The 17,787-nt window shown below is 36.6% G+C and overlaps 1 protein-coding gene across 2 annotated transcripts in view; it reads right to left on the reverse strand.

The window, feature by feature from the left end:
• Positions 1-551: 551 nt before the first annotated feature.
• MPP5 (membrane palmitoylated protein 5) overlaps positions 552-17,787 on the reverse strand; it is a 57,143-nt gene continuing 39,907 nt past the window's right edge. The window contains exons 4-14 of one of the 2 annotated variants that reach the window (XM_030452466.1): positions 15,251-15,328; positions 15,013-15,159; positions 14,246-14,407; positions 11,790-11,867; positions 10,756-10,939; positions 9,606-9,677; positions 9,043-9,114; positions 8,160-8,327; positions 7,184-7,386; positions 5,681-5,791; positions 552-3,603 (exon numbers count right to left, since the gene is read on the reverse strand). In XM_030452466.1, the coding sequence (XP_030308326.1) occupies positions 3,427-3,603; positions 5,681-5,791; positions 7,184-7,386; positions 8,160-8,327; positions 9,043-9,114; positions 9,606-9,677; positions 10,756-10,939; positions 11,790-11,867; positions 14,246-14,407; positions 15,013-15,159; positions 15,251-15,328 (1,452 nt within the window). In that variant the 3' untranslated portion in view covers positions 552-3,426. The remainder of the gene's footprint in view (positions 3,604-5,680; positions 5,792-7,183; positions 7,387-8,159; positions 8,328-9,042; positions 9,115-9,605; positions 9,678-10,755; positions 10,940-11,789; positions 11,868-14,245; positions 14,408-15,012; positions 15,160-15,250; positions 15,329-17,787) is intronic. The other variant, XM_030452467.1, reaches the window with a different exon arrangement.

The following is a 17,787-nucleotide window of genomic DNA, read 5'->3' on the forward strand; positions in this document are numbered from 1 at the left end:
AGTAGTCCATCTGTGCTGTGATTCTTCATGTCCTAAGCTGATCAGGGGAGTCTAGGAGAGTGGCTGATAAGCAGGGGGCCACTCAGGGGCTGTTTTCCTAAAGACACTAATTTTCAATCAGCAAACTGAACACACACAGTGTGTTCACACACACTGAACAATGCTGCTACATTTTCTCTGGTACTACTCCTCTCTTCAAGGCAAGCATCTCATTTTTAACATGATCCAGCCTCAAGCTGCAAATACAGGGTAAGTGCAAGGAAATTAATTTCTGTTTACGCCTTTAAAAAGTAATTTTATAATTCCATGAAGCATAAGGCTATTTCTTTTTCTTTTGAAGCTGAGGGCAGCACACTCCATACTGTGTGTTAAGTTATAGGTCCAGCTTGTAAGAGTGAAACTGGAGATATGAAGACGTTACCTCTCCCACTGGATGCAAGGCTTCAGGAACAGAGAACATCCTCTAGGGCACTGATAGGTCATAGCATCTTTCACACATTATTCAGCAAAATGGCAGAAAGATGACTACAAAGATCCAACACAAAGATTCAATTGTACAGTAATTTATTTTAAATCTAGAAATATTTTACATTTTTACATTAGTGTGCAGTTCATGATGTCTCAAAATAGATGATACATGTATAAAAGTACAACTTGGGGCTAACCACAGGTCTCAGTAAAATTACCTTAATTATTTAAGGCATTAAACCGCCCAGCTCTTATTTTAAAAAGTCACATATAATAACATTCAAAAAGTCTTCTACAGGAAGAGTTCTTTTCTTCAGCTAACAGTTGCTCTTAATGACATCTGGACTGGTAAAAAAGCAGATACCCTCATTTCAGTCTGCTACAGCTCAGTACAAAGCCTGCAATGAGGCTGAAGAGGTTCACCAGTGAAGTTGGTATTATTCTCTGTTACTCTCAAGGCAACTGATATACACAATCTTCATTAAAGGCAGAATAAATTCTAACACAAGGTATTTCCAAGTCCATGCTGGCAGCAGAGGTACAGGCAGGTACATTTCTCAGTGCTGCCCCAGCCTTTCAGCTAGAGATGAAGCTAACATTGGTTATAAATTATCATAGCACCTCTCTGTATGGTTGTCAGCAAGTACTGTGTGCCTTGGGAATTAAGAGAATAGAGCTGAACTTCAGGCTGAACTTTTTAAGTCTACATTCAGAAGCTTATTTGTATGAAAACAGCTTCTGTACACCGTGAGTCAAATATATTAATGGTCTGACTGACCAACACTGCCTATGAACACTGAATACCTAAGGGGGGGGGGCGTGTGTCAACAACACAATCTTGATCTGATTGTGACTACAAGAATTTGGACAGTTCCTACACAGCTGAGCTGCATTACCCTTAAACACATTTTACTGCTTTCCAACTTCTTGCCCAGCTGTGAAAGTCATTGTCAAAAAGCCTAATACATCTCAAATAATCTTTCTTGAAAATGAATAGAATTGGTATGACATTTTGTCTATGAAACACTGACTATCCAATATACCTGAGCATTTTAGTTGTTTTAAACTATGGATTAAACTGAGGATGTGACTGCAATGTGAGGCAAAGAGCCACTGTTTTGAATATCCATCCCTTAAGACAACAGCTAACTCTGACTTGAGCTACATAAACTAAAATTTCCAACCCCTTTCTTTCTGAAGACTTATTACTTATCCCCACTAATTGCTTAGTTGCTTTTTGGCTCTAAATACTAATTAAACCAGCAAATAATTCTGCTTCCTAATAAGAAAGGAATGCACTCTCTACTTCAGTTTTTCAATACAAAAACATATTGAACATTAGCTGAATAACTATGTTATCTGACAGCTTCTTTGTATCTGCTTTATATTTTGAGCTGTTTTATGGGTATGAATTTGCTCCATTTGAAGAAAGAATATACAGAACACAGAACGAGAAAAAATCAACTACCTTTTCATCCTTCAACATTAGATGAGAGTGAACTATACATTGACTTAAACCCAGTGCTTTACCTGCAGGAACTAAGAAATCCTATGGCTAAAATTAAGCGAGATTCACAGTCAAGTTTCTTTGTGCTACTGAAAACCCAAACAGCCAAGATGCTGCTGTTCAGTTACCTTCAGTGGCAGAACAGCCTCACTGCAGATGCCTCAGTAGTGAAGCCTTCACAGCTCAGAATCATTTGAGGGCACAGAGAGGTTCCCATCTGCTTTGCAGGACACACTAGAATACAGAGAGCCTTACCTTCTGTTCATTTTTTTCAAGTGTTTGGTTTGTTTTAACCATTAAAAATATTCCCATTTCCTGTGACTTCTCAGTCAGTTGCCAGTGTTCTACACATCCTCTCACTGCAGTACTGAGCAAACGTAGGACAATGTTTCTAGTGATTGCAACACATGAGACAGTAGCTACATTCAGCTATTTTAATTCCAGTCAGCTATCCATTCAAACAGCCACAATTTGAACCACTTGCAGAGGTTAAAACCCCACTATATTCCAAAGTTCAACAAATCAGTCTATTTTAGTCAGTATTCTGTTATAAAACATGAGAACTAAAGTTGACTTTCAAGCAGCATGTCTTATAACTATGTATTTTTTCACAAAAATAAGACCTCTTCTTCTCTAAATATCTCTACAGATCTGTGGAAAACAGTGGCTCCAATCAGTCAATATGTTTAAAAGAAAATTCCATAAAAATATCACATCTAAAAGATCAATATAATATTAATCTTTGATTGGGACCTAAGATTAATGTGCAGTCAAATCTGATTTAAAAAGTTTGACTAAAAAGACACAAGCATTGAAATATATACATTATACACAATTTCCAATTACAGTGCTATTAGAAAGTGGAATGTTTAAGAACTAAGAGTATTAGCTCAATCCAGACCAGAGAGGCATCTTCATTCTGGGTATTGTTTGAACAGGAAACATTTCTCATTAATATTTTTCATGTGTAGATTACTTCTGCCCAATGATTTGTAGAATTATACTCCTGAACTATCATCATGTCCCACAAAGTCATTAAGTTAAGTGTTAAATAACATTCATATTTATAACTATGTGACAGCATGGACTGTATATACACACACACACATACTTAAAATCTTTGATTTTTGTAAGGGTGATTCTAGGTAAAAAAGGTAGATTTATGTATAAAAGTAGTTGCTAGAAAAATCTAAAGCTTTAGAACTTAGTACTAACAAGATCTCCATTTCTAGACCACAGTGAAAGAAAACTTGGACAATCTTCTGATCAGATTCATCATCTCACAAGCTGATCAGTGTATTTTTTCAATAATAGGCATTTTCCCTGGCAAAGGATACAGCCACTGAGGTCTAGAGCTCACACACATTTATATTAGAACTGGGCAGATCTACACACAATCTCCTTGGACAGACTGCTAGGTTGAAGTCCATTTGTCCCTTGCAGTTGTGCTCTCATCGCAGCCAGGTAGAGGGCACCCACTGGGGTTCTGTGTCAAGTTTGTTTATTAACCGAAGTAACTCTTGATATGCCTTATCAAGATCAGAATTCACAATTGCTGTATCAAAGTAGTGGCCATTGTTCTGTTCCATCTCCCTTGTCTTCTCTATGATTTCCCTCAGCTCTTCTGGCTGCAAGCAAAGACAGAGAGTTAGTGTATGTGTGCAAGCTTCTCCCTCATAACAGAGCAGGGAAAGGTAACAACTCAGAAACCTTACACAAAATTTCATGATACTGCTACCTGCTACTGGTAAGTCTACAACAACACTGAGCCATGGTATATATTTGAAAGCTTAGGGCACTTCAAGACAAACCTTTCTTACTGGCCTTAAGTGTCAAACCAGTAAGTAACAGTCCCAGGCTGAAGTAAATGAAGATACAGCACTACTCATTCTATGACATTTGTCTTACTGAGGCTCTTAAATCATGTTTCTGAAAAATAATTATATTGTTAAGCCCATTATTCTTCTGAAAGAGACTAGAGATGGCAGAGATAATGTGAGAATGAGTGAGAATGGTGTAAAACAAGATAACATTTCTCTGAGGATGTAGCACTACAAACACTAAGCAGCCAAAGGCAACAGCTATCATATTTTCACGAGCAAACAGCAATGCAAACCACAGTGAGAGACAGACATTGAAACTGATCAGATCACTGTGGTACCAGGTAAATGACATTGCAGAAAAATGGAAAACATGATCTGGGAGCTGGAAGAGCAAAAAAAAAAAAAAGAACAGTGCAGATGTAGATAAGGGATGTAAAGGGAGAAGCAGAAATGGTTTGGTTTACTTGAGAATTTTTAACACTTGTCTGAATTCTAAAATTTTATTTGTTTTTCTCTCTGCAACTTATTTCTATATTATATAAAGGAATATTAAGGTACAATTTTGAGACAATTTCCTAAAGATATTTTCAAAAGCGACCTTATGCCTACATGTTTTTTTTCCTAGGCATTATATACACTTAAGAAAATCAAACCACATACATAGAAGAAACACCCTTTATCAGAGGAAGGGGTTTAACACAATAGCATTTAACTAACTGAAAAAAAAATACAACTCCAGTACAATTATCCAGAAAACTGGCATAGTTAAACACCAATAGCAGATTGCAAATGGATTCATTGATTACTGCAATAAAAAAACAAAACATAAATAGGATGAAACCATGAAGGAGGAAACATGTCCCTTTAAAGACTATGATTCTATATATCTGACTCGGGCAAATTTAAAAAAAAAAAAAGAAAAGAAAAAGAAAAATCCCTGTATTTTAAGACTTTGACTTTAATGGACTTTTAGATCTTACATACAGGCAAAACAACACCTTTGCACCAAACAAGGAGGGAAAAATAACACTGATATAGAAAACAGTGAATTCCTGACCAACAGCCATATCGTGGTTACGTGAGAATTGGGGAAATCAATCATTCTTGCTCAGTATGAATGCATTATGTTCAATGAGTATTTGGAAGATACTGTGGTGGCAAAGTCCTTCCACCAGCCACTGTAGGGTAGATTTCATTACTGTAGCAATAAACATTTTGTATCTCATAAGATGACAAGAATCTTTTCTGAGCTTCCACACATCCTAGCTTAACCCATAGGTTTCAATTCCATTTTGGAGAACTAACTTCTCTTTAATTAAATTATCTGAACCAGATAAACTGAGATCTTGACATGACAGTGGTTGAAACATGACAAGTGATCCTAGAGGATCAAGATTAAAATAACTTGATCTGAAGAGTTTTGGAATACATGTTCAAATAAATGCTTTTCCAAGGGCAGGTAAATTCTCAAAAGAAAACCAATGATTATTTGCTCCCTAGAATTACTCAGGTTAATTTGAAGACAAAGTTGGGTTTTCCACAGTTTTGAAATAAAGGGTCATGCCTTTGTACTCAAATACAGTGACCACAACTGAGACACTGTATCTCAGGATTAAATTAAAAGCAGTGGATTAAATTAGCAGTGGATTCTCTTGCCTCATACATCTCACATTGTTAGGTAGAAGCATCCTAAACCCTTCCCTTAGTATGGTCTGCCCACTAACCTGGAACACACAGACCTCAACTACACCACTTTCCATATATTGTTAGTACCTTTACCATGTCACAGAGTTCCAAAAAGAGGATAAAAATTTGTATACCAAAAGCATTCCAGATCTGTAAATAAAAAGCAACATGGTTTCAGAAGTGTCAGACACATTACCTTTGGGTTTTTCCCTTCTTTGGCCAATAAAGCACGTAATCTCTCTTGTGAAGGTGGTGCAACAAATATAATATATGGCTTCAAGTCAGAATTACGTAGTGTCTTCAATGACTGCAAAAATAGGATTTAATAAGTATTTAACAGCTCCACACATGCAAAGGGCATTTGATAATGCATTATTTGCATGCTATTATTATACTCTTCAATAAATATTAATATATTCTTCAAACACAATGGCAATTGTACAATATGCTAAGAGCAGGGTAATTAAGCATAACAGTATTATCATCACCACTCATGAGTTTAGTCACCATTTCCTATAAAACTGCAATTCCATCATTTTTCAGCTTCATGGAACCCAAACACATTTGTTCGATAATATTGTTCATAATCAAACTAAAGGAAAATTTTTTTTGGTATCCAAAAAGAGTGAAAAAAAAAAATCTCAATCTCACAATGAAGTAAGTTTCCTTGCAGTGCTATGGCATGGTATTAGCTTTCAACAGAGAGAAGAGTCCTTAAATACTACACAGTTTAAACGTTTGTTTTGAAGATTAAAACACAAGGTAACAGATAGGTCACTACTGTATGCTTAGTGTATCTCGGGGGGGGGGGGGGGAGGTTACATTTATATTAAGAGACAGGAAATAAAAAGAACAAGACTGAAGTTTGATTTTTCCAAAACGTTCTGTGTGTCCCAGGACAAACAATTTGCCTCTGAGATATTTTCATAACAGAATTACATCAATTTTCAGTGTTATGAATTTTCAACTTACTACATGCTTTGCAATACCCATGAGCTATTCTAGTAAAATGTCACATGGTGCCAACTGGTGATGAGTAGTCAGAGCTTCACTACTACCAGACTTTCTGTCTGAGTTTTAGGGCTTCTTTTGCAGCACCTGTGATAGTAGCAGACCTCACACTTATCACGTGTATTAGAAATTGACTGTGTTCCAGGTCTCTGCCTCTTCCTATGTTTGACTAAATTTCCATCTGTACACATAGGTTGTTTGTGTCTTCTTTCTCCATAATCAAAAGGTCACAGCAGAAGAGCTTTTCAGTACTGGTGATACGATGTACTTTAACCCAGTCTGTTATGGAACTGCATAAACATTCCCAAAATGCAGTTTCTAAGTATAATCACAACTTCCTCTCCATCTTCAGAAGCCTCAGAACTCAGAGAGTAATCGAAAGACCGAGAGACACAAATCTCAATTTTTAATTGAGGTAGTTCTCAGCAGCTTTACATATCTGGAAAGCAAGGCTCCTATTACTGTTAGCACTGATAGCAATAATTCCAAACAAGAAACAAGAAGGCTGTATTCATAACACACCAAAGAGAGTTAATAGCAAACCACTGCAAGAAAGCTTGGAATAAACATGAAAATGGACCTTTCTATAATTTTTTAAATATAGATTTTATATAAACCAAATACATCTATTCAGATTTTCACAATAGCTTCTACAGTTAAAAAACGACAAGCAAAAGCTTTGCCATACCTGGGTGTGAAGATTTAAAAGGCAAATCTTGCCAGAGTTGATTACTTGTCGCACAGAGTCTATGCTAGTACCATAGAGGTTCTTTTCAAACTCTCCATATTCAATGAACTTCCCTGCAGCAATGTCAGTCTCAAATGCCTGTCGGGAAATGAAATGGTAATCCCTGCCAGCCACCTCTGTCTCTCGTCTGCTCCGAGTAGTATCTAAAAACAACAGCAACAAAAAAACCCCAAAACCATAAATGAAGGCGATGATACACCTATAAAACTGAAAAGGAGAGATCAGTATTTCTCTCAGGAGAAGAGGCATTGCTAACCAAGCAAAAGAAAGCATTTGAAATATCCAAGAAACGCAGGTATTTTATTTTCTAAAATAAATATCCCAGGACAGATTATGTTGCCAAAGGCTGAATCTATATAAAGAGGTTTTGTTTACATGATCTAGAGGAAAAAAATAGACAAGAAGAAAAGGAATAGTTTCACTTGTGCAGCTGCATTCTGGATATTAACTGTGAAAGCAGATATTAGCTGTTTATAAAAGTTATATTGTTAAGCTGTTTGTTAAACTAATTTAGGGTACACTACATACTAAAACCAAAAGTCACTGCAATATAGGTGGTTTAGGAAGACACTAAAGCCACCTAAATTTAAATATATGCAGGATACATAGGTTAAAAAGTCTTTTACCAACACAGCCATTTCTTTTTGAAATGTCTGTTAACTTACTCCAATTTTATTCCAACTGAAATACATGCATGTCTCATAATGCCTCTAGAAAACTGTGTTGGGACACTGGATTTGCACTGACCTACCAAGGCTACTTTTTGCCACAGAAGACATAACTTTGTCTTTTATCCAGGAGCTGGCTATGTCCTGCTGAAAACCCCCAAACTCCTACTTGCTATTTTCATCACCAGAGAGGATTTGTCTGCAGGCAGTGGTTAGAATTAGGACTCCTAACTGCCCACCAAACTTACGGGGAACCGCCGAGGCGAAGCGATCCACTTCATTGTTCATCAGTCGCTGCCGCAGCTCGTTCTGGCCACAGTTCTGTGGGCCTATCAGAACAATGGGACGTTTCCTGTTTGCTGGTTGATGATAGAGTGACATTTCCTCGTAGGTCAAAATTTCCTCATTATCATAATCTTGAGAGAGAAGCAATAATATAAGTCATAACACACTTTACTGTTAGTTGCACGAACTGTATTTCATGTACCAAATTTCAGGCAGCTCTGCCCAGCATCTACTTGTGAATCACCAAAGCAAAAGAAGCCCATGGATAATCACTTGCCCAATAAGATGAGGCCTTTGGTTTCCCTTTCTGGAGAAAGAAAATGTGTTACTATTGATAGAATTAGCAGCATAAACTCAGGAAACAACATTATTGCCAAGGTGAAAGTTTCTAGTACGAGAATAATGCTTCGTGCCCAGCTACAACAAAAATCAACACCACAATCCCAAAGGGCTTGTTTTTTTTTAGGGTATAGCATTAACAGCTTTCAAAGCTTTCTGTGAAGAAGGTTTCCATTTATTAAACTTAATTATGGACAGTGAGGTATTACTACAAAACTCTAATAAATCGGTTAATTATTGTAAGATTATGAGTGCTTCCGTGCCCAAGAAGCTGTGTTTTTACACCTATAACCTGGTCTTTATCAAATTACACTACAGATCCTGCCACTTGTTTTACATCTTTCACTACATGCTATTACCAACCATACTACTTTTCCCACACAGATCATCATCAGGCAGTATTTCTAACATCATACGCTGGACTTGATAATTCCTTCAACAAGACTATTTGTAGAATCTTCTGTTGTTGCTTATAAGTGCACACACTGTGAAAAAGATGTCACTTACCATCATTTTTATTTGCATTGTATAGCACCTTTTTCCGTTTCTTCTTGTTTTTCTTTGCACACCAGAGTTTTCCTAACCAAAATAAAACCAATGAAAATGAAGTAACAATTCAGTAAAAACCATTAAAGTAAAAACCTTCCCTATCCCACATACTACATGGATCTTTAAGATGAGCAATTTGTTCTGCAGTTTTGAAAAGGCAAAATACTCTTCAGTACATTAAAACTATTTGATGTATTAAACATATCTTGCATGCCAAGGACTTCAACTGAGTCATGATAGATAAAATTCTTACAGAAAAAAGGGGCTTTCCAAGTTTCCCTATGTCATCCTAATCCCATGGCATGTAAGTTACGAAAAAAAACCCCATGTAATTTATACAACAAAGGCTAAATTCAGATCTGTATTTACATTAAAAATTTCAAAGACACATCCCATTTGTATTACAAAAAAATAAGCATTTTCTGCAACTCTACAATCACAAGGTTCCTGATATTACTAAACAGGTTGTCTATAAAGAGATTTTTTTTTTTTTTTCCTAACTTGGAAAGAATATATCCAACCTGATTTTTCTGGCTCCTTGTCTTCTTCTATGGTTTGCTTCATTGCTTCTCTTTGTTGCTGAAAACTTTTTCCTTAATGCATTTTAAAACAAAGTATAAAAGCAGTTAACATTTAGAAACCATTTCCATACTTAGGTTATGACTCACTCATTTTACTTTTTCCTACTGTTTTTAATCTCTGAAAGTTCTAGAAGAATATGAAAGCAATTTTGGAAAACAAATTAAGATTGCTAAGAAGCTTGTGTATTGCTCCAAAAATATATTTATCAGGAAAGACTTGCAGAGCATTTGTACTATTCTAAACAGTTTGTGCCAGGAAAATGGAAACTGCTAGAAAAGACATTTTCCTACTGTGATAATATGGTTTTCTAATTATTTTTATATGTTAAGTGTATTCTATTTATACTAAATCTTTCGACCCTCAGATTGAAAAAGATCTGCTTATAGTTAAAGCAGTGTTCTTCTCAACTTACTCAGATATCAAAGATATAGTGAGACATTCCAGTGAGTTTGAAAGTCTCTTGTTCTCTGTTCTGAACATGTCATCAAATCTTTAATGGACTACAGTACACATTTCAATGCAAAAATATATATATTTTATGAAATGATACAGTGACTTTAATGCCTGAAAACTTAATTTAGAAATTAAGCATGGCTTACAAGTAACTGAAGCTCTTTGCTAAGTGAAAACATGCAGAAAAGTCACTAAGAAAAAAAAGATAAATATTTAAAATAAACTGCTTGATAGAGTAAGGAAACCTAACAGCTGTTCTTGTCTCCAGAGAACAAGGAGGTTTAACTCCTACGTTTCTTCTACAGCCAGCAGAGGGAACTCTGAACTCACAGTACCCCCAAAGTGAAGGAATTAAGGAAGAGAAGAGAGAGAGCAGCACTTGAGAGGTGAATTGCAGCTGAAGCTTTACTCTGTGCATGTAACATCCACACACAGAGATGCCTCTCTCTAAATGCTCAGCCTTCTCAGTAAGGGAATCACACAACCAGCAGCAAGCTCTGTTGCAAGAGGTTCAAAGTTATAGGTATTTAAGGCAATGAATATTTAAGGATATATGTCCCTTTAAAAACCAGAATATTGTTCCCATATGGCCATGGAAACAACTGGCTGTCAAGCTTTTTCTAGGGCTTTATTTACCAGGGATAAGTCCTGCCAATGGCTGATTATCTTCATCTCCATCTCTGTAAGCCTGCCACCAGTTTGGATCTTCTTGGCTGATCACATGGAGTATATCTCCTTTTTGGAAGGATAGACCTAACTCTCGGCAGGGGACGTAAGGGTCGTCAGAGGGATCATAGTCAAAATGTGCTTTCACGTGTATCTGTGGAAGATCAAAATAAAAACAGGAGAAAAAATCCCCATGACTTCAAGAACTACATCTCATCTCCCCGTGACTGCAGTGGAGCTCCTGATATAGAAAACCATCGAGCTCCTACAAAATGGCAACTTTATGTGGGGCATACAAGAGATACTGGGATGGAATCATTGCTTAGCAGTGATTAAGTCATAGCTGAGCTATGAGTGGCCTGAATTTAACTCTTGTTCATTCTAAAGTCTGTGCAATTCCTGTGAAAATACTTGAGCTACTGATTTAAGCTTTATCCATTCAAAGGCTATCAGAGGCATTCTGATTTCTTTAAAATATCTAAAATACAAAGAAAAAATTTTTGCTGGACTTTAGATAAAGTTTTGCTTTAAAAATATTCTACTTTGTCACCAACCATTTATGTTTTTCTTTGGTTGTGATATAAATCTGTGAATTCTTTCTTCAAACTGTTTAAGCTGTCTCACAGAAAGTATATTAATTAAAAAGATAATGAACGAAGTATACAAACTTTTTCCTCCCAAAGCATATAACTTTAATCAATCCATTATATACATCTATATCTAAAAATGTATAATTTCACGATAGAATTTCAGAAGTTATACTTTTATAATTTCTTACTATTTCAGAAAAGGAGTTACAATCATAGTAAGGATTTCACCTTAACACAATCAATCAAGTTCAGTAGTCAATGCAGGTGTTAATCTGGCAACAGTTAGAACAATATAAACAATTATGTTTTGTCTTCATTCCACAGTGTAAATGACCTATAAGAGATCTTTCTACACGTTACTGGAAAAACAAGGTATGTAGTACCAAGCTGAAGAAATTGTATAGAGCTACTTACAACTGTCTCCTTTGCAGGAGGTGGCTTGCTCTGCTGACTGGGAATCAGTACAAAGGTCAGAGTACCATGCATGTCAGCCTGAGACAAAAAATTTTAATAAATAATATATTTTGGAAAATGCTTTTAGAAGTCCCCAACAAAGACAGTTCCCAAAAGTACAGCATTAGTTTAAAAAATTTAACTAGCACACTGAAATCCTGCATCTGTCAAGTACTCAGTATCAACATTGCAATCACCCCTACGAAAAAAGTGGAACACAATAAAGTCCTGGCTTTAAAGAATTCTTTTTTGTTTGCACAGTCCTGTATGCAGTGTGTTTGCACACCAAACAAACACTGAGGCAAAATGCACGTCCCAGGTCTCCGTGGGTCTCACTTTCACACTTACAGTCATCACATGAACTGTAACAGAATTTCTGCTGCATCAAACCGAAGTGTCTGACTGCATCTCAAAAACCTCAGACTTGAGGCTTAAAGTGAACGTCACTGAGCATAACACGATTAGGCTGCAGCAAGAGAAAAATCCACCATTTTCAGTCACCATGCACAGCAACAAAGAATGCACAGAATTTCAGAGTGACTGTGTGAATAGTCATGTGAATAGAGTCATGTGCAGACCATTATCATTTGAATAGCAAGTGGTAAGGTAAAATTAAGAAGGAAGCAACTTCCTTTTCCCAGGCTTATTTTACATATTCTATGTGAAACCGAAGCCTTTTAAAACTTCACTTCCATATTGCAAACTACACAAGGAAACCTATGAAGAATTACAAAAAAATTTAATGTATTTTTAAATCATTAAAAACCCATTTGAGTTTATTTTTATTTTTGTCAAGTAATTTACCCTTATCTTAATGCAATGTGGTTTTAAATCTTTTATTCTGTAACTCTAGGTTGAGGGACCTGCTCAAAAGCTGAATGAACAAGCTCTCTGCAGGGAACTAAACTGCCAAGAGTGAATTATCTGTTAAGCATCAACAAAACACTCTTTTCAGAAGCACAGTACTTAGCTAAATAATGGCTTTTTTAGGAAAAAATATAGATGGCAACGGAGACAATTACAGAGTGTGAAGAATCTCAAATACCTCTGAGCCAAAAAATCACATGGAGATTGAAGGCTTTTCAAATAACTAAATCCATAACTATGACTTCCAAAAAAACCCCCCAAATAAACCCAGCACATTTTTGCCTCCAATTCACCTCCTTCCACATATTAGCTGAAACATTTGAAGAGATTTCAGAAAAAAAAATCCAACCAAATGTGGAAGTTGTCCATAAAAAGCTACAGTCTCACTGCAGCATGAGGCAACTTCATCTATGCTGTCTATTCTTCCTACAGTGATACAACATACAGCAGGACCCAGTTCTTTGTCCCAATTTTGATTTATCTATAGACCACAGACCTACCAAATTACTAAATATATTTCTCTTATTTTTTCCCAAAGACCCTAATAAGTGCTAGCAGATATTTTCAGTTATTTGTACCAAAGTTATAAAATAATTTTTTAAAAAATTTAGCATTTTCATCAGGTGTCCCATCTTGGACACCAATCAATATCAGGAGTCATGTGAAAAAAGAGCAATACTGGACAAAGGAAAATGCTGGAAATTTCCAACTTATTGCATTCAGCCTCACAGGGCTTTTGAGAGAGTGTACCTCTGCATTTAGTAGTCCCTGATGGATTTCTTGCCTGTTGTTTTGGCTAGCTGTATTTGAACTGAGGTAAGACCAAAAGAAAAAAAACTCCTGGGTTGAGGTAAAAATTGGTTGGGAAAAAACCCAGCCCCACAACTGATGCAAAGGCAATCACTCACCACCCAGATTTTACAGCTCAGCATATTAAGGTATGATGTATCAGTATGGTCAGTTCAGGCCAGCTGTCCCAGGTGGGTCCCTTCCCAATTTTGTGTTCACCCCCAGGTTCACTTGCAGGTGGGGGACAGAGTGAGGAACAGAGAAGGCCTTGACGTCCTGCAAGCAGTGTTCAGCAATATCTAGAACACTGGTGTGTTATTAACACTGTTTCAGCCTAAAACCAGCCTAAACCACAGCACTGCATAAACCACTTTCAAGATAATTATCTCCATCCCAGCCAGCCATTACCAGTCACACAACCACACATTTATAAATTGCAGACTCCAACAGAAACCAAGATGAAAAATCGTGGCTTTTTAGAGCTAAAAAGTTCTTCTAGAAACCATTTAAAAAAAGTCTCAAGATGATTTGTAGGCTTCATTCTTGCAGCTAAGTGCCACCACACTTAACATCATACCATGCATCAGAAAGAACACTTGAAAAGGCCCTCCACATATAAACATATAAACACATATAAACTATCAGAATGAAAATACTTTTCAACTAATGCTAAATAGAAGTGCAAATGACAAGCAGAGCCAAAAGGCTTTGGTCTTATACCAAGTATTTTTTGCAGGGAAAACAAGAAGTGTCCAACTCACCAACAAGTCAAAAACTTCATTAACATCTTTGCCACGAATCTCAATGCCATTAATCTCCAGAACTTCATCCCCTTCATGTAGCAGCCCACTCTTCTCTGCTGCACCCCCTTTCACTATTCGACTGATGATAACAGAATCCATTTCATTGCGAACAGTAGCACCCTGTGTAGTAGCAACACATTCTGAATTTATTATAGATATTAAACTCAAAGCCATCTATTGTACATATTCAAAGCCACTGGAGAAACGACTGAAAGAGAATGCAAGGAACAGCTCAGATATATGCACCCAATTCTCCAGTTTAAAAAAAAACACTGCTAAATTTCTGCAGGCTGCACAAAATGTTGGGCAAACTGAATTGCTTCACACCATAAGATTCATGATTTAAAAAAAATGTATTCCTAAGGAAATGCTGATTTGAAAGATGCAAAACAGAAGACGAGAGTTGCTTAAAAAATATTAATAACATGTGGTTGGTGCAAGGCTACAAGCTCCACTGCAGCAAAACTTGGGATAATGACTTCTGTCAAGAAGTTTTGTCCAAAGCCAAGTTGACAGAAGTTGTACAGATTCTGAATGGTAGTACAGCTACTACTGTAAGAAGACAAGCACAAGTTTACTGTCTACAACTGTTTCTCATTTTGAAGGGAAGTAGAATGTTTGCAAGTTAAATATCACCTCCACATTCAAATTCCCTAACTTTCACAGCAACCTGTGAAGGGCAAAAAAAGCTTCCTTGATGTAAACCAGAGAATACCAGTACTTACCAAAGGAATATCTCGAGCCTTCTCGATGCGAACTATTTTAACTGTCTCCCCTCCATACACACCGACGTTCTCATAAATTTTTTCATCTGTCATGGGCTCCGGTTGCATTTCTTGTTCTGCAACCTTATCGTGAGCCAGTAAAAGGGCCTAGTGTTACAAAAAATAAACTCAGTTACAGAAAATTTCACACTTAACATGTATAAAAAACAGACTTCAGTGAAATTTCATTTTGTTTTACCTGCATGTGAGGGGCATTTAGCAAAGCATTAAGCTCCTGCCCATCCTTATGGTGACTGGGTTTCAAAACATTCTGCACCTAAAAAGAAATCCAGTAAAAGTAAAACTCCTGATTTATCGATACCCCTTCTCCTCCCATACTCAAGTACAACCCCTTAGTTGCAACTACTAATTTTACTGAAAATAAAGCATATCCACACAACTGTTACATGGTCTGACTGAATTTAATCTGGTACACATTGCAAAATCATGCAATCAGACCACAGGACTACTCCAGTATATCTTGACTGAATGATTATCTGTCAAATCTAAGATGTCATCCGCATAGATTTTTAAGTACCAGAGACAGGCAATGAGCTCAGCTTCCAGGAAGCTGCACATAAAAAAATTAAACTCTGGAAGGGAACATGATAGTGATATCAGTCACAATGAAGTTTACATAAACACGCTGGGTTCTTAAAAGAGTTTTAAAAACTGACTGATTTCTCATTAAGATGACTAGCCTCCCTTTCTCTTAAAAGCTGATGGTTTATTTTTATCCAAATTATTTCCACCAACAGCAAGATAAAAAAATTCCAAGACAGGTTTTGCAATGCCCCTGGAGCCCCCTGCCTCGAAGTGTATGAGTCAGAACTTCGAAAGGTCCCAGGAAACCAGGCTTCTTTGCTTGGTTCCAAAATAATCCACATTAACACAAAGGCAGTTTTTGCTCAAGTGGCTTCAGTTGCCTAAAAAGGTTTGCCTTCTCATACAATTACCAAATATGCCTTGCCACCAGCTCTTGCAAATCCTAGAAAATCCTGGTATGCTAACAGAGAAAGCCAGAAGCAGGGAAGTCCCTCTTATCCAAAGGTGAGGCTGAATAAGATACTTTCCATAGCCATTATCCTCTGACCTCATCTGACCACAAGTCCAAAACCACTAAGAGTAGAATATACATATTAGTGCAGAAGCTTTCAGTGTCATGGGAATGTTTGGGTTTTTTTTTTGTTCCAATACCTTTACTTAACCCTTAAGAGTAAAATTTGACATAGCAGGAAATTCAGAAACCACAAGCTCCAAAGGAAAAAATACACTTTCTGTGTGTTTTAACAATAGGTCCAAGGAGTCTCTATCCCAGGAACAATTACCAACAGAAATGCAAACTTTCTTCGATGCTGCCAGATGGCAGTATTAAAAACCAGTAAAGATAACTTAAAATTCTAGCAGAATACACTAAGTGAACTGTACCCATGGAGCAAGATCTCTGCATTGCCAACAAAACACTGTCACATGGAACAAGTTCCTGTGCTTAGCAATAAAGCTGGCACAACCTTCAAGAGCCTTCCTTCTAATATCTCTAGAACATATCTCATGGACAACAAAACTAATACAGCAGAGAAAACTCAAAGAAGAAGCCAGATTTAAATAAGTTCAATTGATTGCTTTTAAAACCCTAGAGAACAGAGAAAATTCAGTTTTATATAGGCCTGATCTCAATCATACAACTGAACTGGCCAGGATGCTATCATCCTTGACTTAGCCTGAATTTTGGGATGCTATATAGCAGACAGAACACTGTAGAGGATGCAGCTCACTAACAAATTTCCCTCTGTGTTGAACTAAGAGATTCTCATTGAGGTTTAGGCTCTCAATCACTTTCCTGAAGAAGCTGTAAGAAGCTTTATAGTCTCATTTATTCAGTCTTTATGAACATTTTACAGGAAAACCTACTCAGAAAGTAACTTAGAAAGCCTACACACAAGACAATTTTGAATTACCTTTTGACTGCAAGTTAAGGGGTTTTACAGGGGAAAAGAATGCAGCCAGGCCCAACCAGTCATTTTGTGTACAGTGGATATACTTTATTCAATTTGAACTTCTGCTTTGAATAATTTAATTATTAAATTATTCTATTATATACTATTTGTTATTTTTCTCTTTAATCAGAAAGATACATTTATTATTTCCTTATTTAAAGAAGCAGCAGAAAAGCTTTAGGCTGCTATAAGCACCACTTATCTCACTAGTATTGCCACATGCCTTTGATACTCATGGTAATGAACCCCAGAGTTTTACCAAATGAAGAAATTTCAAGGTAGGCTCTCATTTCAGAAATGATGCACTACAGATAGCACAGTGAATACATGGTAATACTTGTATTTTCTTAAATCTTCAGCCTAGTTTTAATTGTTAACTGTGTTAACTTGAACTCAAGTGGCCCCTCAAAACCTGTCAATTTGGGTTCATTATATACAACCTCAGTTTGGAGGCATGTACAGTGGAGGCACATGCTGGACAGATATTAAGAATTCAGTATTTAACCACAGCTGCAAAATCCTGTTTACTCTTAGGTAAGCAGCAATGTTGGATGGAATCAATAGACACACTGTTCTTCACTTACACCAGAAGTTACAAGTGCATCCTCCCTAAAGCACTGATCTAACTGCCTGCACTTGAAGTGAACAAAAGCAAGGCTGAAACCTTTAAAAACTCTACAGAAATTGAGTTTATTAAGTATATTTAATACCAAGAACATAATCAAGGTATTTGGTATGT

The sequence above is a fragment of the Calypte anna genome, chromosome 5A, assembly GCF_003957555.1.
Source record: "Calypte anna isolate BGI_N300 chromosome 5A, bCalAnn1_v1.p, whole genome shotgun sequence".
Classification (NCBI taxonomy): domain Eukaryota; kingdom Metazoa; phylum Chordata; class Aves; order Apodiformes; family Trochilidae; genus Calypte; species Calypte anna.